Source organism: Cryptococcus depauperatus, chromosome 3 (assembly GCF_001720195.1).
Source record: "Cryptococcus depauperatus CBS 7841 chromosome 3, complete sequence".
In the NCBI taxonomy this organism is placed as follows: domain Eukaryota; kingdom Fungi; phylum Basidiomycota; class Tremellomycetes; order Tremellales; family Cryptococcaceae; genus Cryptococcus; species Cryptococcus depauperatus.
In genome coordinates, this window is record NC_089470.1 from 692,714 (window position 1) to 717,233 (window position 24,520).

General features: G+C 46.4%; 10 protein-coding genes across 10 annotated transcripts; 3 read left to right on the forward strand and 7 right to left on the reverse strand.

Moving 5' to 3' along the window:
- Nucleotides 1-22: 22 nt before the first annotated feature.
- On the forward strand, nt 23-1,243 carry L203_102525 (uncharacterized protein; the record flags this gene model as incomplete). Its single annotated transcript, XM_066211950.1, has 4 exons — nt 23-321; nt 377-598; nt 671-1,044; nt 1,095-1,243. 4 exons carry the CDS (start codon nt 23-25, stop codon nt 1,241-1,243), a joined length of 1,044 nt encoding a protein of 347 aa, XP_066068047.1.
- A 183-nt stretch (nt 1,244-1,426) lies between these two features.
- On the reverse strand, nt 1,427-3,190 carry L203_102526 (uncharacterized protein; the record flags this gene model as incomplete). The annotated part of the gene is made up of 3 exons (XM_066211951.1): nt 1,427-2,705; nt 2,766-3,057; nt 3,121-3,190. The coding sequence occupies 3 exons, from the start codon at nt 3,188-3,190 to the stop codon at nt 1,427-1,429; spliced, it is 1,641 nt and encodes a 546-aa protein (XP_066068048.1).
- A 416-nt stretch (nt 3,191-3,606) lies between these two features.
- On the reverse strand, nt 3,607-6,243 carry L203_102527 (5-methyltetrahydropteroyltriglutamate-homocysteine S-methyltransferase; the record flags this gene model as incomplete). Its single annotated transcript, XM_066211952.1, has 7 exons — nt 3,607-3,893; nt 3,941-4,250; nt 4,300-5,644; nt 5,711-5,777; nt 5,827-5,933; nt 5,993-6,111; nt 6,184-6,243. 7 exons carry the CDS (start codon nt 6,241-6,243, stop codon nt 3,607-3,609), a joined length of 2,295 nt encoding a protein of 764 aa, XP_066068049.1.
- Nucleotides 6,244-6,679: 436 nt separating this feature from the next.
- L203_102528 (uncharacterized protein) lies at nt 6,680-8,007 on the reverse strand (the record flags this gene model as incomplete). The annotated part of the gene is made up of 2 exons (XM_066211953.1): nt 6,680-7,380; nt 7,437-8,007. The coding sequence occupies 2 exons, from the start codon at nt 8,005-8,007 to the stop codon at nt 6,680-6,682; spliced, it is 1,272 nt and encodes a 423-aa protein (XP_066068050.1).
- Nucleotides 8,008-8,676: 669 nt separating this feature from the next.
- L203_102529 (uncharacterized protein) lies at nt 8,677-11,398 on the reverse strand (the record flags this gene model as incomplete). The annotated part of the gene is made up of 5 exons (XM_066211954.1): nt 8,677-8,735; nt 8,792-8,836; nt 8,893-8,974; nt 9,028-9,231; nt 9,284-11,398. The coding sequence occupies 5 exons, from the start codon at nt 11,396-11,398 to the stop codon at nt 8,677-8,679; spliced, it is 2,505 nt and encodes an 834-aa protein (XP_066068051.1).
- Nucleotides 11,399-11,892: 494 nt separating this feature from the next.
- L203_102530 (uncharacterized protein) lies at nt 11,893-12,795 on the reverse strand (the record flags this gene model as incomplete). Its single annotated transcript, XM_066211955.1, has 1 exon — nt 11,893-12,795. The coding sequence occupies one exon, from the start codon at nt 12,793-12,795 to the stop codon at nt 11,893-11,895; it is 903 nt and encodes a 300-aa protein (XP_066068052.1).
- Nucleotides 12,796-13,153: 358 nt separating this feature from the next.
- Nucleotides 13,154-16,212, reverse strand: L203_102531 (uncharacterized protein; the record flags this gene model as incomplete). Its single annotated transcript, XM_066211956.1, has 11 exons — nt 13,154-13,283; nt 13,338-13,522; nt 13,569-13,833; nt 13,889-14,039; nt 14,091-15,002; nt 15,052-15,206; nt 15,255-15,356; nt 15,406-15,623; nt 15,676-15,792; nt 15,897-16,001; nt 16,078-16,212. 11 exons carry the CDS (start codon nt 16,210-16,212, stop codon nt 13,154-13,156), a joined length of 2,475 nt encoding a protein of 824 aa, XP_066068053.1.
- Nucleotides 16,213-16,706: 494 nt separating this feature from the next.
- L203_102532 (uncharacterized protein) lies at nt 16,707-20,431 on the reverse strand (the record flags this gene model as incomplete). Its single annotated transcript, XM_066211957.1, has 4 exons — nt 16,707-18,484; nt 18,528-19,174; nt 19,220-19,394; nt 19,441-20,431. 4 exons carry the CDS (start codon nt 20,429-20,431, stop codon nt 16,707-16,709), a joined length of 3,591 nt encoding a protein of 1,196 aa, XP_066068054.1.
- A 986-nt stretch (nt 20,432-21,417) lies between these two features.
- On the forward strand, nt 21,418-22,745 carry L203_102533 (uncharacterized protein; the record flags this gene model as incomplete). Its single annotated transcript, XM_066211958.1, has 3 exons — nt 21,418-21,420; nt 21,481-21,501; nt 21,627-22,745. 3 exons carry the CDS (start codon nt 21,418-21,420, stop codon nt 22,743-22,745), a joined length of 1,143 nt encoding a protein of 380 aa, XP_066068055.1.
- Nucleotides 22,746-23,577: 832 nt separating this feature from the next.
- L203_102534 (uncharacterized protein) lies at nt 23,578-24,388 on the forward strand (the record flags this gene model as incomplete). Its single annotated transcript, XM_066211959.1, has 2 exons — nt 23,578-23,925; nt 23,978-24,388. The coding sequence occupies 2 exons, from the start codon at nt 23,578-23,580 to the stop codon at nt 24,386-24,388; spliced, it is 759 nt and encodes a 252-aa protein (XP_066068056.1).
- Between the last annotated feature and the right edge of the window lie 132 nt (nt 24,389-24,520).

Consider the following 24,520-nt stretch of genomic DNA (forward strand, 5'->3'; position numbering starts at 1 on the left):
TTCTCATTTGACTTTATTCTTTATGACAACATTAGCAGAAATTCCCTCTTGCAGCGCATTCCACTTGCCTACGTCTGATTCTAGTCCCTTGCCTCTTTCCTCGGGTGATCTCGTCCTCGTCTTGGTTCCGCCTACAGATTCTGACGACAAGACTACTGAAACGCTCATCCTCAGTGTTGGGTCATCATCATTCCCGTTGGTTCCTCAGTCGCCGGTACAAAAAATCAAGGCGAAGGAAGAGCATCCCACCTATGTCTTTAGTCCTCTTCCGCCCAATGGTTCAAAGCCTGTAGGCCAGGTGAGAATCACTCTCAAACCTAGGTGCGCTGTGAAGGGAATAATGTCAGGACGGATCGAAGTTGACCATCTTGTTCAGCGCGAACCAGAGCGAGTGGGAAGCCACTGAACTCTTGAATCACAAGTTTGAAGCGGCATTGGCAAATCACAAGGTATGGGACGACACTATTCTCTATGTCAATGATGAATGGGAGACGGGAGGACAACCGAGGACCAAGAAGGGATGGGGAGAAGCATTTGCGGGCTCGGTAATCGGAGCAGGGAATGCGCTTGCTGAAAGGCTCGCAGGTCATACTGACAAGTAAGTTGAATACAGACCAGGTTAGACAGGCGGATGGAGTATAGCGTAAAAGACTGACGAGATTTTGGTTAGGCACATTTCCAACTCGAGTCCAAAACATCCTGCTTCACCACCTGATGCTACTGTAGATACCGCTCGTTCCCTCAACCAAGCAACTTCCTCCATGGCAAGCGGTGCAGACGCCGTCGCTACCAACATTGGTGATTTTGCCCACTCTGCAGGTTCTGCAGTGGCATCTCAACTTCCCGAGAATGTTAAACCAGCTCAACCGTCCGAGCAGCAGAAATCTGATCTTCGAAAAGCTGCGGAAGATGGGTGGGAACAAGCGACATTGGCGGCTAGGGGTGTTGCGACCGCAGCGACTGCACTAAGTGGGGCAATTAGCAGCAGTGCCCACAGAGCGATAGGGCATAATTTTGGGCCGAAAGCAGAAGAAGTGTCTCAAAGTAGGGTTGTATATTGCATTTTGCGTTTTACTTTGCTGACTTGTTTATAGATTTGGGACAGTCCGGAGTTAATGTAGGGTCAAGCGCTGCATCAGCTCTCAAGGGGACTAGTGTTGTTGTACAAGGCGCAAATACAGGCAGCGGGCTCGTGTCAGGGAGTGAGAAGAAATCGGCTGATGAACCGGCTTACTCAGTATAAGATAACGTAAATGAGGCCAAATCATGTATTACAGCTGGCAGATACATAAGTTGATATTTTTTCATATGACAAGGACAACAATGACACTTCGCAACAAATCAGCTGAGTTGGTAGGCAGAAGACGACCAGCAACTTACCGATATAAATGCTGTTAAATGCTCAACCACAAGAAAAAAATGACAATCATCCTTCCGTACTTTCCAAGAGTATATCTTCATTATCCCCTCTTGCTACAGCCGCGACATCGTCGCCAATCATGCCTATATCTTCAGCCATAGCCTGTTGCCAAAACTCATCCGGAAGATCTCCGTACTCATCATGCACCTCATCTTCATCCTCTTCGCCCTTCCCAGCTTCCCATTCTACTCCCATTGTACCTGGTCTGAGTAGCTGGCCTCCTTGGCGGGCCAAGCTTGCCCTCTGTTTCCTCACGTTCTCCAAAATATCTATTCGTTGATATGAGTCTGCCAATGAATGAATTCCACTGGGCGTAATGGCGTAATCTACTGTTCCACCAGGAGCGAATGGCGAAAACACTACATGCATCCTCCTTATAAGTGTCGGCTGGGCATCGTTTACTTTTGTTTCAAGTCTGGCTTGTTCGTCTTGAACTGGATCTTCATCAGCATGCCGCCGCTTGGCTGGCCTTAAATCACTCTGATATAACAATCGGCGTCTCGCTGTCCTGGATAACATTATTCGGACATTGACCGCGTTGGCCCAAACAATTCCTAGACTTGCCTTCTTATTTAACACATTGCTTTGTCCGTTGAACCATCTAGCCTGCCTAGCGTACAGCATTGGCGGTTCTTCTCCATCTCTAGTCGACATTTCAGGTCCAAAGGGTTGGGTCTGGTTCAAAGCGCTACTGGGTGGTGTGGCGTACACTGGGGAGGAAGAGCGGATTGAATAAGAAAAGACATCTGACACTTGATTGATTACTACTACCGCCATGTCATATGTGACCGCTAGGGATTTCAAAAGGTCTGTGATAGTACAAAGATGCTTTGACCTTTGAATGAGGGTCAAGGAGGCTGTCGACCCAGAATTCGCGCCAACTTCAGGATCGTTCCCACGAAGTAGAGCAGTGATAGAATCAATGACCAACAATCGAATAGGCTTGGCCTGTCGAAAAGCAGACAGTTGAGAAGGACGGTTTCGAGCTTCAAGTAAAGCCGGAACCGGCTGACTGAGAGCGTGTTCGAGAGCGTCAATGTCGCTCACTCTTCGGGCGAGAACATTGTCTGTCAACATCTTGAGGCGGCTATCCAGCTCTATGCCGCTATTGCCAGTTGAAGCCGAGTCATGTTTCTCCAAAATGGGTCTCGCGAGCTGGACTAATCTTTCAGTTGACACTTCGTGCTCAGAATTGAGTATCAAACAGCTTCCCGGTGATGCTGTGAGAGAAGATAGTTGGGTACAGATGGCGAGATGGAGAATGAAATGCGATTTGCCTGCCGAACTGATGCATCCAGTAATGTGAGCTGTACGCATGTTTCAACGCTTGACTGGTGTGACTCACCTCTCGCCAGTAATCTCATATAAACATCCACGCCTTAGTCCTCCTCCCAGACACTCGTCCAATCCCTCATCACCCATTGAGATCCACTTCCCTCTACCTCTTTCTTGCCATGATTCTTCTCCATCTTGATTACCAAATTCCGCATGGTAGAGTTCATCTGCTCGTTTGATCTCCGGGACTGTAGCCCGTGAGACAGCCTTGACAAGGTCCTGTGCAAATGGAATCTTGCATCTGAGCGTTTCCGCAAGACGAGGAAGAGGAGTCAATAGGATAGAAGCGACAGTAAGATTTGCTTTTGTAGTTGAAGATTTATCAACGTCAGCAAAGAGAGCAGTCAACCAAGGATCAGTCCTACCTCGTAAAGCAGCCTTTTTCAGATTACTCGGAATATCAAGTTCTTCCAAGATGTAAGAGGAAAAAGACATTATATCGAAAGCATTATGTAGGGTTAATTGAACAAGAATGGTTTAATATAGAATAAAGTAGGAGTGAAAATGTCTAATTGATAAAATGTAACTTTATAACATTAATAAAGACGCGTCACGTAAATTCCCAGATAAAATTCTGAAAGGGCCGGTTGAACAGACTGCATTTGCCTTTTTTCTTCTTACTGCTTTAAACTACTTCTACACTATAAAAAATCGCTTTGAAATCACACACTCCGCTCCCAAACGCCCAAAAACAGCACCTATAATGACAAATTGTGACAAAAGCCTAGATGGGTATCACACATGATGAGAATGAAAAGAAAAAGAAAGTTGTTTGAAACGAAAACCAATGCAACAGAGTGTTGAAGCTCTTGCTGATGCAAAAAGGGGATATATGCGAAAGTGATGGGGCATTAAGCATAAGTCTCACGAGCCCACTTGGCAGCAGCGACAAGGTTGCTAAGCGATTCCTTGGTCTCCTCCCATCCACGGGTCTTGAGACCACAGTCAGGGTTGACGACCATGAGGTCGGCAGGGAGAACCTTCACCATAGCAGCAATTCGGTCCTTAATCTCTTGCTCAGAAGGAACTCGAGGAGAGTGAATGTCATAGACACCAGGGCCAATCCCGTTAGAGTAACCATAGGATTTGAAGACGTCAAGGAGCTTGAGGTCAGCCTTGGATGCCTCAATAGAGATGACTGTAATCCTTCAGCAAAGACTCATCATACAATGATAATCAACTCACTATCGGCATCAAGTCGCTGGATAGATGGGAAAATGTCTCCGAAATCAGAGTAACAAAAGTGAGAGTGAACCTGAATGTCGTCCTCGACACCAGAAGTGGAGAGTCGGAAAGAGTCAACAGCCCATGTGAGATAGTTATCCCAGTCGGCCTTTCGGAGTGGAAGACCCTCTCGAATGGCAGGCTCGTCAACTTGGATAGCCTTGATGCCAGCTTTGGAGAGGTCAACCACTTCGTCGCGAAGAGCAAGAGCAAGCTGCTTGGACTGAATCTCCTTGGAGACATCGGCACGGGGGAAAGACCAGTTCAAAATCTATACGGTTCGTCAGCGGTACATATTGCAAAGATCATTCAAAACTCACAGTAACAGGGCCAGTAAGCATACCCTTCATAGGCTTCTGGGTGAGACTTTGGGCATAAGCAGACCACCTGACAGTCATAGGTGCAGGGCGGGAGATGTCAGAGACAACAATAGGAGGTCGCACATATCGAGAACCGTAAGACTGCACCCATCCGAGCTGGGTAAAGATGAAGCCATTGAGCTGCTCGCCGAAGTATTGAACCATGTCGTTTCGTTCAGCCTCGCCGTGGACAAGGAGGTCAAGGCCACACTCCTCTTGGAATTTGACAACAGCCTTGATCTCGTTTTCCATAGCTTTCTCGTACTCATCCTTGGTAATCTGGCCCTTACCAAAGTTGGCACGAGCGACACGGATTTCCTTGGTTTGAGGGAAGGAGCCAATGGTGGTGGTAGGGAATTTGGGAAGGTTGAGGTGCTTCTTCTGTGCCTCACGTCGAACAGGGAAGGAAGACTTTCGTTTAAGCTGTTCTTCGGCAATGGCAGCGACACGGTCGCGGACAGCTGAGTCGGAGGTTCGCTCAAACTCTCGTCGAGCAAGGATGTCCTTGGTGTTTTGCTCAAAAGTAGTGCCCTCAGTACCGTTAAGAGCCTGAGAAAGGGCTGCAACTTCCTCACACTTCTCTTCGGCGAAAGAGAGCCAGCTGAGTTGCTCGGCGGTGAGCTTGTCCTCGACCTTGATGGAGATGGGGGTGTGGAGAAGAGAAGAAGAGGTGGAAACGGCAGAGACACGGTCAACACCAAGCTCAGCAATGGCCTTCTCGGCAAGAGTTTTGGAGGCCTTAAGATCGTTCTTCCAGATGTTTCGACCGGAAACGACACCAAGTTCAAGCTTGAGTTGAGTGGGTTTTATGGCAGCAACGACTTGCTCGAGCTGTTTGGGCTCACGATCAAGATCAAGGTGAAGGGCGTAGATAGGCAGGTCCTTAAGGAACTCAATAGCCTTGCCGACTCGGCCATATGCGGTAGTGATGGTAATTTTGGGGCCAGCAGAGGCAAGTTTTTGATACACCTTCTTGAAAAGGTCACCCTGAGATTCGGCCTTGTCCAACACAAGAATAGGCTCATCGAGCTGAACTTCCTCAACCCCGGCATCCTTAAGCTGGGAAAGGAGCTCCTCGTAGACCGGGATGAGCTTGTCGATAAGCTGGAGAGGCTCAAAGTCAACAGGAGTTCCTCGAGCCTTTCGAACAAGCTGGAGGTAAGTGATAGGCCCAAAGAGGACTGGTCGAGTGATGATACCAAGATCCTTAGCCTCTTTGTATTCAGCCAGAGCTTGGTTGTTGACAAGCTTGAATTCGGTGAGAGGACAGTGATCAACCTTGACAATGTGGTAGTTAGAGTCAAAGCTATTGATAAATGGGTCAGACATGTGCATATTAAAACACCAATAAAAACCAAGTGAAAATACGTACAACTTGCCCATTTCACAAGCAACAACATCAATGCCCTTGGCACGGTCCTGACGACCACGGCCCATGGCTGGGCAAGGTCAGCGACAGTAAGAAGTGTTTGATTTAAAGCAACATACCAAAGTAGGTGTCTAGAGGGTCGAGCTTCTGAGCAACGTATCGTTCAGGGACAACACCAAAGTTGAAAGAGTGGTCAAGAAGGTGATCATAGAGTGTGAACTCGCCGCTAAACATCAATCGTCAACATCTTACCAAGAAGAATGCAATAACCACGCCAAAACTTACGAAGGAATAATCTCAACACCGGCTTGCTTCATAGCTTCCCATCGCTCCTTTCTGACAGCTTTGGCAGTCTCTTGGAGCTGCTCAGCTGTGATCTTACCGGCCCAGTAGGCTTCAATGGCCTAAAAATGAATAATCAATACAATAATCCCTTACCAGTGCTAAAGACCAAGCTCATTTGAAGCGATACCAACCTTCTTCACGGCACGGTTGACACCAATACGGGGGTAACCAAGAACAGCAGATTTGACCATTTTTGAACGAATGCGAATAAGTAATAGAAAAGAAAATGAAAAAGATGAAAGAAGAGAATAGGAAAAGAAAAGTAAAAAGAGCGTTGGGGATGTGACGACTCACGAAAAAAAAAATCCCATCGTTCCATCATTTTTTCCAGGAACAGCACGCCTTCTATCATTACCTGACGTGGATTTTCTTCTCAGCTTTGTGGTATTGGGTATATAAAGATTAAACCAAGATTTTAAGAATCAGACCCAGAGATATGCATGGAATGCTGGGCTGATTCTTTTGGCAGCAATGACCTGGCATTATACCTGTCGGTTGTGCTATCTCCTTCAGAAAGCTCATTGTATCTTGGTTGATTGCTTGCTATCATTCTCCCTTGGAATCATAAATGTGGACGCACAACAGTCTGTTACATCTAGATTTGACATGTCACTCGTACGCAAGAGATTATTGTTCCTCTTTGGTTTTTTTGTTTGATTCTTTCTCTGCCTCTTCTCTAGCCCTTTTCCTTGCAAGATACTTTTCTCTCTGCTCTTGTCTCTTTCTCTGAGCTTCCCCAGCGTCCTCTCCTCTTCTTTTTCTCGCCTCCTCTTCTTCTTTTCTCTTGGCCTCTTCCTCATCACGTCTCTTCTTCTCCTCTTGCTCTCGGTATTGTTGTTCTAGTCGTCGACGTTCTCTCTCCATTCTTTCCTTGTAGCTTGCCGCTGTTCCAACAGCCCTAGAGACATAGGGCCCGTCAAGGGGTTGACTGGTTTTCGAAGATGTCAGAGAATTTGGCAGTTCTACCTTGGGCTTCTTGGTAATGTTCAGGCCCGCCTTGAGTAGGGATCTATTGTCCACAACCTCTCCGTCGTCATTGATTTCAACCTCCTTGCCCGTATCTTCATGTATTTTAGTGGTTCCAGCCTTCCCGATCTTTTCTTCCTTTTCACGCGCCTCTTTGGCTTCACGGTCAAGGAAAGGGTCATACTCCTCGGCATCATCATACACTGGTTTTGATGAAACTGGAGGTCGAATGGTAAGAGATGGTCCCATGGCAGGTTTGGAAGTTGCGGCAACAGCAGCTGCATGCATAATCTCTTCCGAGTCAAGCATGTCTTTGTAGAAGGCAGTCATGCCGGTGCCTTTCTGACTTTTTCTTATGGCCTCTTAAATCGCAATCAACTCATCACGTAAATGCTCTGAGGAAAAACAGAAAACATACCTTCTCGAGCCTTTTCCTCTTCCTCCGCCTTCCTGACTTCCTCCATCTGCTTCTTGTACGCTTCTGTAACAAACTTCTCTTTATCATTAAACTCTTCACCTTCTTGTTCTCTTTCTCTCTCCATCATTTTTTCTTCCGCTCTCAACTTGTCAAGCTTTCTAGTCTGCGCTGCCGCTAGAAACGACTCAATATACTTTGGCTTTCTTTCTTCTGATTCAGTTTTCTTTGCTTCCTCAACAGCCCTTCCAGCAGCCTTCATCGAATCATAATGCTCATCATAATCAAAGATGGATTGATCTATAGCTTTAGCAGCCGCTTGCGCTTTACGTTCTGCCCGTGATAATTGCGGATTCTGTTGTAACAATAGATTTCTTCTGCTCGGCCCAGCCTGAGCGTTTGATTTATCCGTATGATTCTCCCCATCGTCATCATCATCTGCGAAAAGAGCAGCTGAAGGAGCCTTGGACACCGCAGCTTTGGCTTTGTTCTGGGCTGTTGATGTATTCGAGTTGGGCTTGGCTGCTGCCCGAGGAACAGCAAAAGAAAAAGCAATTTTGCCGTTTGAAGACATGCTGAATGAAGAACAAGAAATTGAGCTTTTGCAACTTGAATATCATTATACTGATAGCTGCAAAAAAATGATTACGTAAGCATACAAAACGTCTCTTTGAGGTTCACAAATTATCGTCTTTATCCACCAATTCTGTCTTTGGGAATCCATTCTGGATAGTTTACAGATATGGGATGGTCTTGTATGTTTGCTTTCAAAGTATAACGCAGCCTTATGATTCAAGATGTTGACATTCAACTTCACAGATCACAAACGCTTTACCATCATTCCCAAGGTAAGTGCACATTAAACATCAAAGGACACTTTTCTCATGTTAATCTACCTAGTTCCTCTATGCTGATCTGAATGGTATGAAGCATCTTAATATGACAAACTGGCAACTTGGACCGCTAAAGCATTAGCACAGGTAGGCGACTAAGGTTTTCCATTGGTAGTGGCCACTTGAAGTACAACTTTTGAATGACATACTTGTGTTGAGTCCATCCGTGAGTTGTTGATAACATAATTGATGCTAACATGAGAAGCTCTAAATCAAGACAGAATTGTAAATAATCGCAATCATACGTGTATGCAAACTCAACTATTTGTAAATACTACGCTATTCATTCTGAAAACATATACAACAAGGCAAGAACCCTGATTATTATATTCTTGGCATTAAAGAGACTATTACGGGTTATCAGAAGAAAGATTCAAATGAGCCTTCTTGAGAGGCGAAGGTAATTTAGCTATAGATATATCAGATGCTGCTTCAGGAGTTGGTTTTTGGTCCTTCAAAACTCACGTGCATATGCCATCGACTTTCGTCGAGCCTCAGCTATTGCCAGCACTATTTACATGGTCAGGCCTGCTTTATTTCCATCAAGACAGCAACCAGACACTCACAAGAAGTCTTCTTTATGGAACTCATCATGACCTCACCCTGTCCTATTAGACTTTTGGGTTCTACTGATTTCCGATGATGCACCTACTTTGACATTAGTTTTTCTTGACAGTACTTGAACATTATCAGATACTTACCACATTGAACACACTTTCATGACTGAGATCAACAAGGTAGTTCTCTTCCTCTAACTTTTTTCCCGCCTTCTTACTATCTATTACCCATTTGATACCAACGAGTTTGGGTTTGAGACTCTCTTGACGGCGGTACCAATTCTGGGTTGAGAGCCGACCAGATTTATAGATGATATGAGTACAAGAAGACGCAGGGCGGGACAATACCTAGAGTTTTCAGTTTAGCAATAATTCACATTCCATAAGTGAAGAGACAAACCCTGGCACCCGCTCCTCTTAAGATATCAATAAAGACGGAAGCTCCAACGGCTCCATCGCTTGTTCGAACATCCACAAACGCCACTACGCCCGCAAAAACCTGAACAGCATCTTTTGAATTCAACATGTCTGATAGAGACATGTTATCAGCAACTTTAGTCATAGACGTATCCCCCACAATTGCGCTCTTGCGTCTCATTTTTGCAGATGTAAAGACAGAAAAATTTCTTGAGCTATCTTCCTGGATGTGAGCTGCAGAAGCGACGATAGGATCGGAGGGGGGGATGGTTGAACATGGAGGCTCCGAAGAAGGTGAGGTAGAAGACGAAGAGAGACGTTTTTTGGCCTTGAGCTTTTCAAGAGCGTGGGAAAGACCAGCGAGAGACTGTGATGTTTCTGCCGACATACCTTCTCGTCTACTGATACTGGTTCGCGGCCGGGCCGCTGGCGCTGATACAGACCTTTGGTTTTGGCTATTGGATGCTGATGTATGAGAAGGCACAGAAATTTTAGTTCCAGAAGCAGGCGAAAATCCCATGGGATTAGATACAACACGGGCAGTAGGATGTATAAGCGGACCAGATCCGAGCGATGATGGGTATGAAGCCTGTCGCTTGTTTGAAGATGAAGAAGGACCTTCGATAGGAACAGAAGCATTTCCATTCACCATAGCTGGTCGACTAGCGGGACGTCTTTCTGGCAAAGAAGGAGCACCTGGCCTGACAGCCTTGCTCTTAACGGAGAAAAGAGAAGAAGTGGATTTGTCGGCTCGAGAGATTGATAGAGCTGGCTGGCTAGGACGCGTGCTAATGGGTATACGACTATTGGGACCCATAACACCCAGCGTTTTCACAGCAGTAGAAGTGTGCGATTGAGGCTCGAGTGTGGTCAGAGAAGGGGTTGGCATATCTAATGGAATCGCAGCAAGAGTTATCTCAGTGTCTGAGTTGGCAGGTAGCAAATCTTGATTAATAGAGGTTTTCTGAATCTGTTTCCATGTCTTTTGCCTAGATTGTGCGTCAACGATAACATCTTCCACATTTAGTGTGTTCTCGTTGTGTTTGGACTGGACGATAGTCGACACATTTTTGTTCAGGCTTTCGACGCTCTTACCAAGCGACGGCATCCCCTGGACCTGCTTTTCCTTGTTAGGCGAAGCCGTCAACACCAGTGCATCTAAAGAAATCCCTTCCCATGCTTTCCTAGCAGCCACAGCAATCCGTCTATTCGATAAAGGAGATGTTATCTTTGGCTTTGTTGCCGCAACAGCAGGAGTGGAAGGTAAAATTGATGTCTTTGCTTTTTCTTCAGATGCTGTGGCTAATTGTGAAGAAGAGCCTAGTTGAGTGGCAGCAACCCATTCGGTCGGCTTGATCAGCAGAGTTGAAGGCTTCGGAAGGAAAGCACTTGGTTCAGTTATTGGATTAGTATCCGTTTGATGCTTTTTTGGAGGCGTTGGGGGCCGCGCAACAAACCCAGAAAGAAAACTCTCCATACTCCCATCTTCTTCAACGACCGTTCCCTCATTTTGATGCAATACTAGTGGGGTCGGTGACTGTACGGATAACTCCTTTTGAGACTTCATCTCCTGTATACCATCTTGACTAACTTTGTTCTTCAGCATTCCCTGACGAAGAATCTCCCTCGCAGGGGTAGGAGGAGCAGTTCCATGAGCCCAAAGTAAGGTGGAATCGGAGGAGATAGCTAGTCCAATCTTTGTCTGCTGCATCTGCAAACTATCGATAGAAGCGAGAGTTCTCAGAGGAGGACCCATCCGTTTGGGAGGCTTAGCATCGAGCTTTATCGTTTTTCTTTCCCTATCATCTTCCACATCCCCAAATTTTCTCTTTCTATTCACCGTTTTATCTTTCAGTACATTCATCTTCGCCTGGTTTTCCTTTAAGTGACCTCTACTTCTTAAATTTCTAGTAGGCCTAATGACTGACACCTGAGAATTTTCGTCGTTCTTATTAATCGTAGACAGAATACGGGCTCGTGATCGGGTAAGGGGAGCGTTGACGTTTGTACCAAAGCTCTGCTGAGTGAGAGGAACAACTAACCGGATGGATTGAGTGCTTCTGATAGTTTGATTTTGACGTTCACAGGCTGGAATCATTTTCTTTCGTTTTACACTGTCATTTATCTAGAGTCAGCAGCAATCGCCAATTCGAACCCATATACGTAGAGGAGTATACTTACCAAGAAGCAAATCAAATGCGTCTACTACTGACATTACAAGACATGAGATGTAGTAGAGCAGGACACTCGGTCGCCGCTATGGACAAGTACTAATCCAATTACTATGATTGTAATTAAGTGATGACAAAAGAAAAAGAAAAAGAGAAATCAAATAAGAAGAAATAAGTCGCGAAAGAATATATAACCTTTCGTTTGTTTAGCATTAGTACCTGAGAGTGAATAGCGGCGATCGCCGCTTTCTTTCAATCCAAGCCAGTTATGTTCTATGCATGTATTCTTTTGCGGATGAATGTAATGATCTATGGAGTTTTTGCTAGCATGACAGTATTCCCCTTGTTCGACTGTTGTGGTTGGATGTGAATAAGAGTGATTCTTTAGCATTTGCATTTGATCTTTTGAAGAGTTCAAAGACTATTCAGACTGGTTCGGCGATTCTCCTAAGCTTTTCTCGTCTACAATCTTGACAGCTGCCAACATCCCTTCAGCATTTGGCTTGTCTGCAACTGCATGAACTCCCAGACCAGCTTCATCCTCCAAATATCTCTTTGTCGTCTCGCCTATCGCAAAGATCTTCCATCCTTCCCATAAATGCCTATACTCTCTAATGAGAGGCAAGACGACAGCGGCTGAACTGGGTGAGAAGAACGCCAACCAGCCCTTTGATATTTGCTTCTCTATGCTCTCCAATTGCTGTCTTACATCTTTTCGAGCCGAGGTCTTGTAGACGACAGCCTCCTTGACATGTCTTCCTCTTTCTTTCAGAGTAGTCGGCATCTCATCCAAGGCTTTGTCTCCGCATAGAAACAAGTAGGAGCCCTGGTTCTGAAAACCTTTTTTGCGATTTCTTGGTGATGTGCCCAGCACCAGTTCAGAAAGAGAGCCAGCACTTTTGGGAGGATCGTCAAACATTTGAGAAACGGGACGAGGTTTATACGATGAATGTATATCGGCTGAATAAAGGTAATCTGTCGAGGCTTGACCCACTGAGAAAAACGGAACCTGGTCCCACCCTCCCTCTTTTTCCTTGCCTTTACCTTTCTCATCCAAAAATACTTCTACCCCTCTTACCCAGCCTTCCACACCTCGTTTGCTTGTCACGATAATACCGTCCCATCTATCTGGCCCGTTTTCAATGACTGGAACGAGATCGGTGATATCATATGTCTCCGTCAAAACAGATATGAATCGGGGCTGATATGAGAATGACAGAGCAGAATATTGCTGTGAGAGCATTAGATGGTATGAATCGGAAGTAGTTGTAGGACAGGGTGTCTTGAAAAGCATGATGGGTATTGTGATTGCTTGCTTGGTCATCGTAAGAGTTTTCACAGCGATTATCGCATTATAGATTGAATTACTGAATAATGTTGCAATTATAAATATTTTAAAAGACCAAAATCAATTGTACTCTTGTGGAGGGCACCTCCACTTAGACCACCTCCACATTACGTTTTCTTGAGCTGCTAAAAATGATCAACTATATGCATATAAACGATAATAACGCAGTACAATATCAATGTTCAACAATGCCAAATGTTGGGTTAAGTATATGCTATTCCCAAAGACGTTTCTATGAAGTCAAGAAAAAGAGCCAAATCCGACTCATACGTGCCCTTGTTCCTTTCCATTTGTGGTGGGCGATATATTGGTTCATGGCTGGCATCCATGGCGATCAGCGTATAGGCTTGCCCATTTCACGTTCTGTTATAGCAGCAGACCTCGTGTTTGCCGACACAGGCGGGTTATTTACAGATGCTTTCGCGTTAGAAGATATGTGATATTTTATCTTAGCCAAAACATCCCTTATAAAATCGTTGGCTTTGACCATTGAAACATTCCCGGAAACCAAGACGTACCTAGCATACTGAATCTTATGGATGACTCCCTCAATTTTTCTTTTTTCTTTCGCCGTTGCGTGGTCGCCAACGGGTCGTAAGAGTTTCTCTAGACTCCATGTACGAATAACAGAATGTCTATCGATGACAGTCACGACGAGACCGTCTCTTGAAAGAATAAGTTTAGTATGGTCGTAAAAGTTGAACTAGGACCAACCAGGTTAGTTGTTTGGATTACTTGTCGAAGCTCACCTGTAAGACATCATTGCTCAGTCTGAATAAGATGACGTGTTTCATTCTCAGGTATTTCACCACAAATACCATTCCAGTCGTAAGATCTCTATCCTCAAATGTATATGGTTGATCACCAAACAGTTTGTCCAGCATGTAGTTCTCAAAATGTTTCAAAAGATAGACTTTGTTTTTGAGGTCCGGGGAATATCGATCGATGGAGTGATTGCGTCGAATGTTTTGGGACAGATCATCCCCTCCAGCCGGGCGTATATCATCAAAATGCCTTGATCCAAGGTGAGTCTTTCTCAAGCTGAAAAAAAGAAGTAAACGCAGCTTACCTCTTGCCAGGAGCCAGAACCAAAGACGTAGAGTCATTAAAATGTACACTGACAGTCCCGTCTGTCATAGCAAAGCCCATTCCATATTTTGTACAATAATCCAGCCATGATACAACAAAAACCTTTGGAGGTTCAGGGTCGGCTTCAATTTCTATTACTCTAATTAGTTTACAACCAAACTATAATATGACAAAACACTCACCAGGTGTATGAAACCCTTCTTCAGTTTGTGATAAAGCCAGACCAGTAGACAAATTTTGCCCGAAAGACTCAAACAAGCTGCTTTTATAGTCCCTCGTCTTCTCAGTCAAGTGATTGGTGGGGTCATGAGTGGGGTATCGGCCGTATTTAGAGGGGTTATCAGATGGAGGCGTAGTCGTTGCAGTGGCTTTGGATTGAGCAAGGGTCGCCGCTAGAGGAACTGTTCCTCTAGGAGCAGTAGCAGCCCGAGCAATAGCTTCTTGGTATACCTGCTTCTTTGCCGAGTCTGCCCCTTCAGATGCTTTTTCTAATGCCTCAATGTAAAGTTGCCTTTCAGCAGCCATTTGGGAGACAATCCTGGCCTTTTGCTGAGCAATCTCGGTTTCTCTTCCCAAGTTGATCTTTGGTTGCTCTTCTGCCGACACCTCGTCTTCTTCGTTTTCTTCGCCTAATCGTTCCATACCTCCATGTCTCTTTCCGAGATCATAGTTCTCTTTCCCTGCATGACCTCTTTTTGCGGGACTCAGCGTAGCTGCAGCCCCGGCAGCAGAGAGCTTGCGCAACAACGATGGCTCTTTGATAGCAGCTGGAGCTTGCACGAGTGGTTGTCGAGCTGATTTGAGTAATGCAGATATCGGACTGTCCGGCTGAACGGCATCCTTGAAATCTCGCTCCTGCTGCATAATGGACGGTCCCAACGCAATCCGCTGTCGAGGAGGCTCCACATTGATGGACTGAGACACACCAATCTTTGATTTTTGACATAATGTGACAAAATTATGACGACTTTGTGTCGGAGAAATGTGTTTGAATTCAGGTATAAAGTCGTTTGCTGACGCAGGTATGAATGCGGGGAATGGACCGTCAAGGAACCATCTATGACGAAGGATAGTGTCAAGGGTAGGCCTCTTGTCTGTACAGAATGAGATGGAGTCTTAGTGATTTGGTCGTACTTGACTTACCGGGATTAGTATGGAGTATACTCATGATGAGATCTTGCGCAGAAGCAGAGATCTTCTTATCAGCTGGAAATTCATATCGGTTCTCTCGTATACGCTTGTAAATTGCTTTGACGTCTTTTGTCTGAAATGGTGGCTTTCCAATCAATAAAGTATATCTATCCAAAGTTGTCAGAAAGATAGCATCCTTCATCTGAATAACCTACAATATGACACCAACAGACCAAACATCGACTTCAAAACTGTGTCCGTTTGCTGTATCAAAAAGTACTTCGGGTGCAATATAATTCGGGGTTCCACAAATTGTCCTACGAATGTCAATCCTGTTTATTTATCTCATCGCCAGCCTCAACTCACTTCTTCCTGTCTCCTGGCTTTTCAATCAATGCTGCTAGGCCAAAATCTCCCACCTTGATATCCATGTTCTCGTCTAAAAATAAGTTTCCAAGTTTGAGGTCTCGATGAATAACATTCATCTGGTGCATGTATTGACAAGCGGCGATAAGCTCCACAAGGTAATATCGTGCTTCTGGTTCAGAATATCGTTTACGCCGACGGAGAAGATCCATAAGCGACTGAAAGTTCTATACGTCAGCTCGATGCTCATTCACCAAGCATTTAACATACGCCGTGATGACACAGTTCCAAAATCATATAAACGTTTTCTTCGTCCTCAAAACAATCATCAAATCTGACGACGTTGGGATGGCCGAGCATTTGGTGTAGCTTAATTTCTGCCCATAACTAGCATGCAAAACGTCAGAAGCTTGTAAAGAAGATGATTTTGAGCTGTTTGGTCTCTTCCCAACAAGAGCACTAGGCAGATACTCTTTCGCATGAGCACATACCTTCGTCTTGTTCTTTTTAGTCTTAATACTAGCTTTATTGACTACCTTGACAGCCCTTCTTGTACCTCTTTGATCTTGTACTTCAAATACCCTTGCAAATCCTCCCTGTACAGCGAATATGTCAATGGTCTGCCCTACACACAGCTTGTACCTGCCGCCTAACTGAACCAACAACACCTACCTCTCCTAAGAATCCTACCCGCATATATTCGCATCCTCTGTCTCTATCTCTTATCTTCAAAGGTGGTGTAGGGGGTACAACCTTTTCCTTCTTGGCAGCTACTGATGCACCTTGTGTTGTAGCGACCGCTGCCATATTGTTTCTTCACGCTTAGTAGATGCTTATATTGTTTGTATGACTATCTGTCGTATCTCAAGTATCTCGAAGAAGCGCGGTAGAGTTGTCAAGAGAATGATTGTAGTTGGCAAAATGAAATGAAAAGATGTGGAAAGGAAAAAGCAAAATTACAAAATATCAGAAAGTCAAAATGAAAACAAATGCTCAGCCATCACAGTTGTTGACGAAACAAACACAAAAGTCACACGCGCCCATCGGGATTTAACTGCTACTGCTCGGCGTTATGTTCATGTGGCGTTTATCTCCCAGCTGCAACTCTGCCAATCAAAGACTTGAAGAATGAGCTGTTTCGTACATGCATGCAAAGACTAGTGAGATCATCTCGTTACAGAAGACCCTCATCGTTTCTCTCCAAAATGCCTACTGAATATTGTACAATTTCGTCTCCTACCTCATCCACAATGATCTTCGATCCTGTGTATATCAATATCCAAAAATTTATCCCTGCATCATCACTCTTTTCCTTTCGTTTTTAATCCAGACAGCATTTTTGCAAGTGTACTGATTTGCCCCTTCAGCTTTGGTTTGTTGGGCATGGGCAATTCAGAACTCTGGTCATTGATAGTCGTAGTACCTGATGAGGATTGTGTCGTGATTGGGGTTGTCGAGGTCCTTATCGTCGTTGAGCTATTAACAGACGACAAGCTTGGTTTGTTGGTTGAAGAAGATAATGATGACGTTGTATGATTATTTGATGATGTAAATTTAGTGTGTGGATTCCCTGTCTGCTCAATAGACTTTGAGGATCCGATTGGATAATTTTGAGTTGTAGACACTAATCCAGTTGTATAAGCATGACGAGGGCCAGCCTTGAGATTGCTAGGTCTGCCAAAAGAGCCCATGGGACCCATGTCTCCGGCAATAGCTGCAGCAGCCTGAGCTGCTTTCTTCGCCCTGACATTCTCTTCAACCTTTTTGAAATGAATAGGTTTTTCCCGACCACGATCTTCCTTGTCATCATCTTCGCCTATACTAGTAACACTGGTCGTCTGGCCAAAGCTTGAGACGACACTGCTCACGTCAGAGCTAAAGGTAGCAGCATGACCAGCTATTAGGGATTTTTTGACGACCTTTCCGCCTTGTAACTGCGCCGGCGCGCTCATGTTCAGACTATCGTCTGCGTTCCTCTCCTTGACCCGCTTTGCCAATGCCGCCAACTCTGGATTACCCTGAGAGAATTTCATCATACCTTTCCATTTGCTCTTCTTTTCTGACGCTACTTGTGCTGAAGTGACGCCGAGAGGAGGAAAATCTTCAATCCTGTTGACGTCGACTAAAGGTTTATGGAATTTGGACATCTCTCGAGCAAGAGACTGGGAAGCAGAGGCGAGTTCATGCAAGAGAGCATCGCGAGATGCTTGTGAAATTTTGTCTTCGTTTGCGGCAGCAGCGGCCGCAGCGGCCGCAGCAGCAGCTTGGGCAGCCTTCCCTTTTCGAACTCCGCGTTTTCTCCGTTTGTGGGTCGAAAGTGAGCGAGAATCTGCATCAGCACGATCTCGGGATGATTGGTCGTCATCTCGTCCGTCAGAAACCACTGCCGAAGGGGATGGAAAAGAGCTATCGTCTATAGGAGTAGTTTGCTCATCCACAGTGGTAGATGTGGCAGCCGAGTACACGCGATCATGTTCGAGAGGTGGCGTTCGTAATAGTGCCTCTTCTTCCTCTTCCTCCTTTTCTTCAGGATACACCTGCACTGGCGACTCTCTTTCCTCCTCCAGCTGTTCCAGCACATTGGAAGGAGATGGTAAACCAGACAACATGGGAGTTGAGCCTAGTACGGGAGCACTAGAGGTCAATGCCGAGGTAGAGCACTTTCGTCCTTTATCATTCATGTGGACCGGACTCTTCATAAAGACACCCTTGTCCATCATCCCTCCGCTCTTCTGTGTTTCCAATCTTGAGAGCTTGAGTGAATGCAGTGCTTTCCTCCCACCAATCATCTCCGGCAGGCCTTTGATCCATAATCCAAACTCTTTAGCTGTAATACGATTTTCGACATCAATACAAAGTACATGATCAGCAAGATAAGAGGCCACTTCACGACCAATCCCTGTGAATTTGGAGAGAATGAAGCCGATAGGGTCCATGAGAAAATTGTCAAAGTTGGGGTCACCCGGCGTTGGGTCCTTCCATGGGTTTCGATGGAAGAGCATGTTAATAAGTACGATGCCCAGAGACCAAACGTCGGCAGGAGCAGGGAAGTACGTTGGGCCGAGGTTGTTTCGACACTCTGCATGACATTAGTATTGCAAGAAAGAAGATTGCCGACCTACCGTAGGACATGTATGGTCTACTTCCGCATTCAACGTCTCCGCTTTCCTTCTCAGTCGTAGCGAGCCCAAAATCTGTCAACTTGACCACAACTTTCCTTTTCGCTTGGGACCCAAAGTTGACTGGCTTGGTGGTCCATTCATCGTCGTCCTCGAATTCCCAAGCACGAGCTTCCTCTAGTTCGATAGAATCACAGCAAATGAAATTTTCGGGTTTGATATCACGATGCGAAACACCAGCATCATGGCAAACTGCAACGGCTTCACACATTTGGGAAAACATGGAAGCGATCAGCCTCAAACGTCTTTGAGAAAGCAAGGTGTTGGCCGAAAAAGCTGAAAGCAGCGACGGCGTAGGCGGAGTCTGTGATGGCGGAAAGTGACTGTGGCTGTGATTGTGATGGCCATTGTTGTTGTGTGCAAAAATTAGGCCTGCGGGCGAAGCTCCAAAGTAAGAGTGGACCTGAGAGAAAGCTCCTGGTGATTGGGAGAAAGACATGCTGGTGAGATTAGAAAACATTTGAGAGGAAGAGAACGGTATGGAAGATGAAGATAATTTCGATGACGATAGCACAGCATGCTGCTCTTCTGGGAGAGCAGCATGATTAGGTTGGGGAGAGGCATCCCGGGATTTCTCGAGCCAGTAAAACCTGTCTTAGTTAGCGCTTTCCTGTCTGTATTGAATATCAACATACAAATCTTCCCCCGGACAGAGTTCCAACATGAGGAATAACCATCTTCGGGTTTGTAGTGTTTGATGGAGCGTGACAATATTCTGGTGTATAGGTAATGACAAATGAATGTGGGCTTCAAACAACTGAGTTTCTAGCTGCTCATCTGCCAAATCATGTTTGCTCAGACATTTGAGAGCTATCGTCTAATCAGTATCCACCCATACAAGAATAGTATCACTCACCATATTCCTTTCTCCCGCCCTTTTCCTTGACCAAGTATACGACAGCATAGCTTCCTGTCCCAAGACGTCTGACAACTTCATATCTCTTCTTTTCCGTTCTGCCATCACCCCTTACCACTTTTGTCGCTTCACTACCGCCTCTTCGCAGTGGCAACCCAATATCCGATCCATCGGCGAGAGCCATGCGCGATATAGCAGGAACGATGATTTCGCCTTGAAACTTGAGACCTTCACCAATAATCATCCCAGGCGTGAGCGCATCTTCTACTACACGGGACACGTCCGAACCTCCAGACCAAGAAGGGTCGAATTTGACATTGTCAAAGTTAAACTCATCGTCAACGAGAGCATTTTCATCGTCATGACTGAGGAGCATCCCCCCAGCGGGCTGCCAGTCATCGAGTTCTTCCACGCCGGGTGCCCAAGAGCCCGAGCCCGTTGCTGACGGGACAAAAAGATCATCAGGCTTGGGTGTCTGGTTTGTACTAGCCGTCTTGGAAGGTGTACCTGCCGTACTGCGCTGCCCTGGTAGTGCAGCGGTGCTTCCCCTCGGCGTCTTTGACCGAGATCTAGAGCTCAGGCTGATAGATACGATGGCAGCCGAATTCCGACGAGACCTCGGCAAGTACTCGTTTCCGAGTATCCCGCCCCCAGCCCGCGGTGAAGAAGCTTGTGGACGAGGACTTGTCTCAATATGAAACACCTGTTCCACCGGCGTCGTTAGCTGCGGCGAAAGGGTGCTCATCCTCCTTGACCCTTGGCCTGCTGCCCCGCTATTGAAAACCAGCGGCGGCGGAACCGGTGACGACACCGACTCGGGCACTGCCGGCAAAACAGAGTGGCCCGCCACAGGACTGAAGCCAAGAGCGACCGAAGTCCTAGACGAAGTCGGTGGGGGTGGGGAAGACGGCCCTGAAACACGACGAGGAGACGGAATGGGAGAGTGATGGGAGAGGATTGGTGAAGGGGCAACGACCGGTGACGCTGTCATGGCATATGCACGGCTTGCGTGGAGTCGACAAAACACGAAAACTCGATTCGGTGATGGAACAGTCTAGACGGTTCGCGTTAGAAATCACCCTTTGCGTCTTTCACAGCCCAATGCCTGCAAACGACCGGCAAGTCGATCCGACTGAGTGAGCTTCCTACGACGACTTTGATTCAATGCAGTCGTTCTTTCCGGTCGACTCGACAGCGATGCAAAGACGAGTTGCTAAGCGGCCTCCGTCCTTCCTTTCCTCCTTTGAGTCGCGCGTGGAGCACGTCGCAGTCTAACCCTAGCGATACGAAAAATGGAGGTGAAAGGTGGGCCAAATGTGTACACGTAGACGACTCTGTCTCTTCTATAGGGCGGTGATATGCGGGTGGCAAGAGGTGCTGGTGGGACGGAGCGTAGCGATGCCCGGCGACTACCGACGGTGGTGACGTTTGGATGCGTTGCCGTCGTGCTACTTGCGCCTGCCAGTCCGACCTGGCCACGGATGTACGCTGTCTCCAGAGTGGCGCAGGAAAAGTATATAGAAGGGAAAAAATGAACAAGAGATGAAGAAGAGAATACAAAATGAAACAGGATGATGAATCCTCGCAGTTGACTAAACCACCAGACGCTAATACAATAAATTCAGGGAAAACGATGGTTTGGGTGGGTTTCCACGTGGAACAGGTCGTCACTTGAGGTATTTTAAATAGTTATTAGCGGTGATTAGAAATGATTAGAGATGATTAGAAATGATTAGAGGTGATTAGGAATTATATAAATAATATCATACTGGTACAACAAAAAGATACTTGTGGACTCCGTCATCAACCTTCTCTCCATCTATCAGACAACTCTCCCAACCGTATCTCCGGGCTCACCGCACAAACAAACTTGGCACATCTGCAGTGTATGTCCAAAAGGCAGAGTGTCCCTTGGTGGTCACCCGATTCACGGGTCGGCGGACATCCAGCCGGACTCTGTCCTGGATGTAATATCGGATGGTACGTGTGGTCATAAAGCAAAGAGAGACATTGGATAGGATTGAGTTTTGTATTCATTAGCAATGTGTTGCCATGTTTATGGTGATTTGGCAAATGAAAACCTCCACTCGGCATTTTCAGACATTTCTATTTATTACATCTATATCGAAAAGAAAAATTGATCTATTTAATCCAATTCACCATCCATCCGGCATTGCGACCTATAGCTCACTGCGCCAGGCAACGCCTCGGGTTGGACCCAACTCCATGCTTGGCACAAGCAAGCCATGTCTTTGGATATCAGATGGGACCTCCTCTCCGAAAAGGATTCGCCAGATCAGCTTGTCGACTCGCTCGTCACTCTCCTCAACACTCAACTGGCGCAAGCGAAAAGACCCTCGTTCATAGGACCCATCACAGTCATCTCGTTTGACTTTGGAAGCAATTCTCCAGACGTTGAAATCAAAGACATACGGGACGTGTGGAGGGTATTTGACCAAGGAGACGAAGAAGGCGATGTGCTGGAAGAAGAAGAGAGGCAGGAACAGGAGCGGTTGAGAAGCGACGGCTTGAGAAGTTCTCTGGATGGAGAATGGTGCGAATGGGTGGACGTCCACAGTCCAACGGAAGAAGCATCCTCTTTTGACGGCCATTTTGCACTTTCTGAGCGTTTGCAAGGCGGTAAGCGATCTCAGTCTTACGCATCTGTGTATGACCGCGAGCCTGTACGACGGCCGACTTCCTCGCGCTCGTTTGTTCCATTTCCGTTTGATCAGCCTGTCCCTACACCACGGCTTCCCTCCACACCGGGACTCAACCCGTCCTTGTTTTCGCAAAGCGTCGCACCTCATCCTGTACGGAGACACGTCGACCCATCATCGACGCCTCCCTCTCCTCCTGCCCATCCAGCAGGTCTTTCTCCTCGACCAGCCTCATCTGTCCCTTCACTCCAACTCCACATGCGTCTCTCGCACACGTCCAATCTCCATCTCACCTTGTCAACAACTCTCCAAGTCAACTATCCGTCTCCGTTGTTCATGGCTCTTCCTCTGAGACTGTGCATCACAGGCTTCCAACTCGAAGCTGGCGTCATCATCGCTTACAACGGAGATAAGAACCGCCTTCACCTGACCCTTGTCGACGATCCATTGACACCATCGCCTTCCCCTGAGATGGGTATAGGAGAGAGAATATTGAGCAACTTGCAGATAGAGTCAGAGATTGGACATGCCGACGCTCACGTGCTGAGGAATGTAGGAAAGGTAGAAAAGTTTGTGGGCGACGTGGTCAGGAAGACGCTGGTGGACGAGTTGGTCTTTCCCAATTTTTTCACAGTGGCTCTGTGAATGTGTAGGTAGTGACACATGGTTGACATGCAGAACTATTGTGATTCCCATGCACAGGTGCGCACCCGTGCCGTGGTACGATGCAAGTAGCACCTCGCAAGGTTGAAGACACGCCTCGCAGGGTGTACAACTTGATTCCTATGCACATTCCGCCTGTAAAGAGCCCACCTGAAACTCCCAAACTGCCTGCACAACGGCATTGCGACTGGAAAACCCTGCCCATCTCGCTATCGCTTGCTTGCGTATAGCAAGCGATATCCATGATCTCCCACAAAGGAGATCATCCAAGACGGTTCTTTGAACGCCACTCCTAGGCCAACACCCTACCCATTAACCGCCGAAACCGTCTAGAGGTGAGCACAAAACATCCATTGACAAAACGTCTATACTCCTTTCTCATTGTTAACGGCAGTCGGATACGGAGTTTTCTCCCATTCTAACCCAGAGGTCTGCGATTGATGGAGCTTGAATTCATCGAAAGAAGCCAAGCACTCTTTCCATTCATCATTACCCGGAGCATTCCTTCCATAGTAAAGCTCCCATTGACCTGTGTGTGACATCTTTTAGGCGGAGATATTCTCCATGGTCCTGTTATCGCGTTTGGCTGCTTACGGCCCATTAAACGGAAAGGAAGAGGCAAGCGATATCAATGTCCGACTCAAAGAGGGTCGCCGTTTTCATCGATAGTTGACAATCCTGTACTGCTTTTGGGTATCGATATCGGGCGATGGATCCGGGGGAAAAGGTATTAAGGAGAGAAATTTAGCGTTGGTTGGTTTGATAAAAAAAATACTTTTAAAACACTCGAGAGTCGAGATAGAAAGCCGGTAATATGCCTCAAGTACTATATGACGCATCCTCATATGTTAGAGATGAGTGCCACCACTATTCGACCTATAGTCGTGGCCCGATTGTATCCAGAAGTCAAAACCCTCTGCCTCCATCCGTAACGCGCGACTCCGGAACTAGTGGTTTCCAGTATGATGAGACAAGGGCCATCGTATATAGAGAAATAGACCAGTTAAGACGTGATAATAGCGGCCGACTGCTTCCACTCGAAACACAAGAGGAATTGAGCGAACGTAGCTGTGACATCTCCAGCAAAGTCTGCCAAAATATCGAGGCACAATTGCAAAGGATCATCTCTGCGTCACAAGATACTTCTCAGAATCCGTCAGGAGTAAGTCTTGGTCTCATACAAAACAGTGTCTGTGACTGATGTGTACGGTTAGACGGCACATTCCGCTACAGTATATGGACCCAACGCATATTCCCATACGGCTTCAGCGCCCAACGAGTCGGCTTATGGCTCCACAGTCGGCGATCAACAGCCTTATCTTGCTGTTGGTGCCCACTCTGCGTCAAGGCCACTATCATTCAGAAACCCTCCCCATGATGGCTCAGGCTCGAGAAATTGGAGTGGTGGGCGGTCCTACAACCACGGATCTAATAATGGTCCACCAAGTGAACCTTGGTATCCGCACCATCGTCGCTCTGCTCATGAAACGCCCAATGAACCTTGGATGCTTGACCCCCAACCGCATCAACTCTCAGGTAGTCCCAGAGGTCAGGCCATCCAACCAGATAGCCGCTACGACCCCAGAAGTCAACGATACAATAGTGACGCTGTTTACTACAGGTAGTATATTTGTCTCCTAGTAAAGAACACGAAACACTAGAATAGGATATGAGTAGGTTTCATTTGGAGGGAAAATGGGTAAACATCAGTTCAATGAATGTATCAAAATGTTTATTTATCTGTATTGACCAAGTAT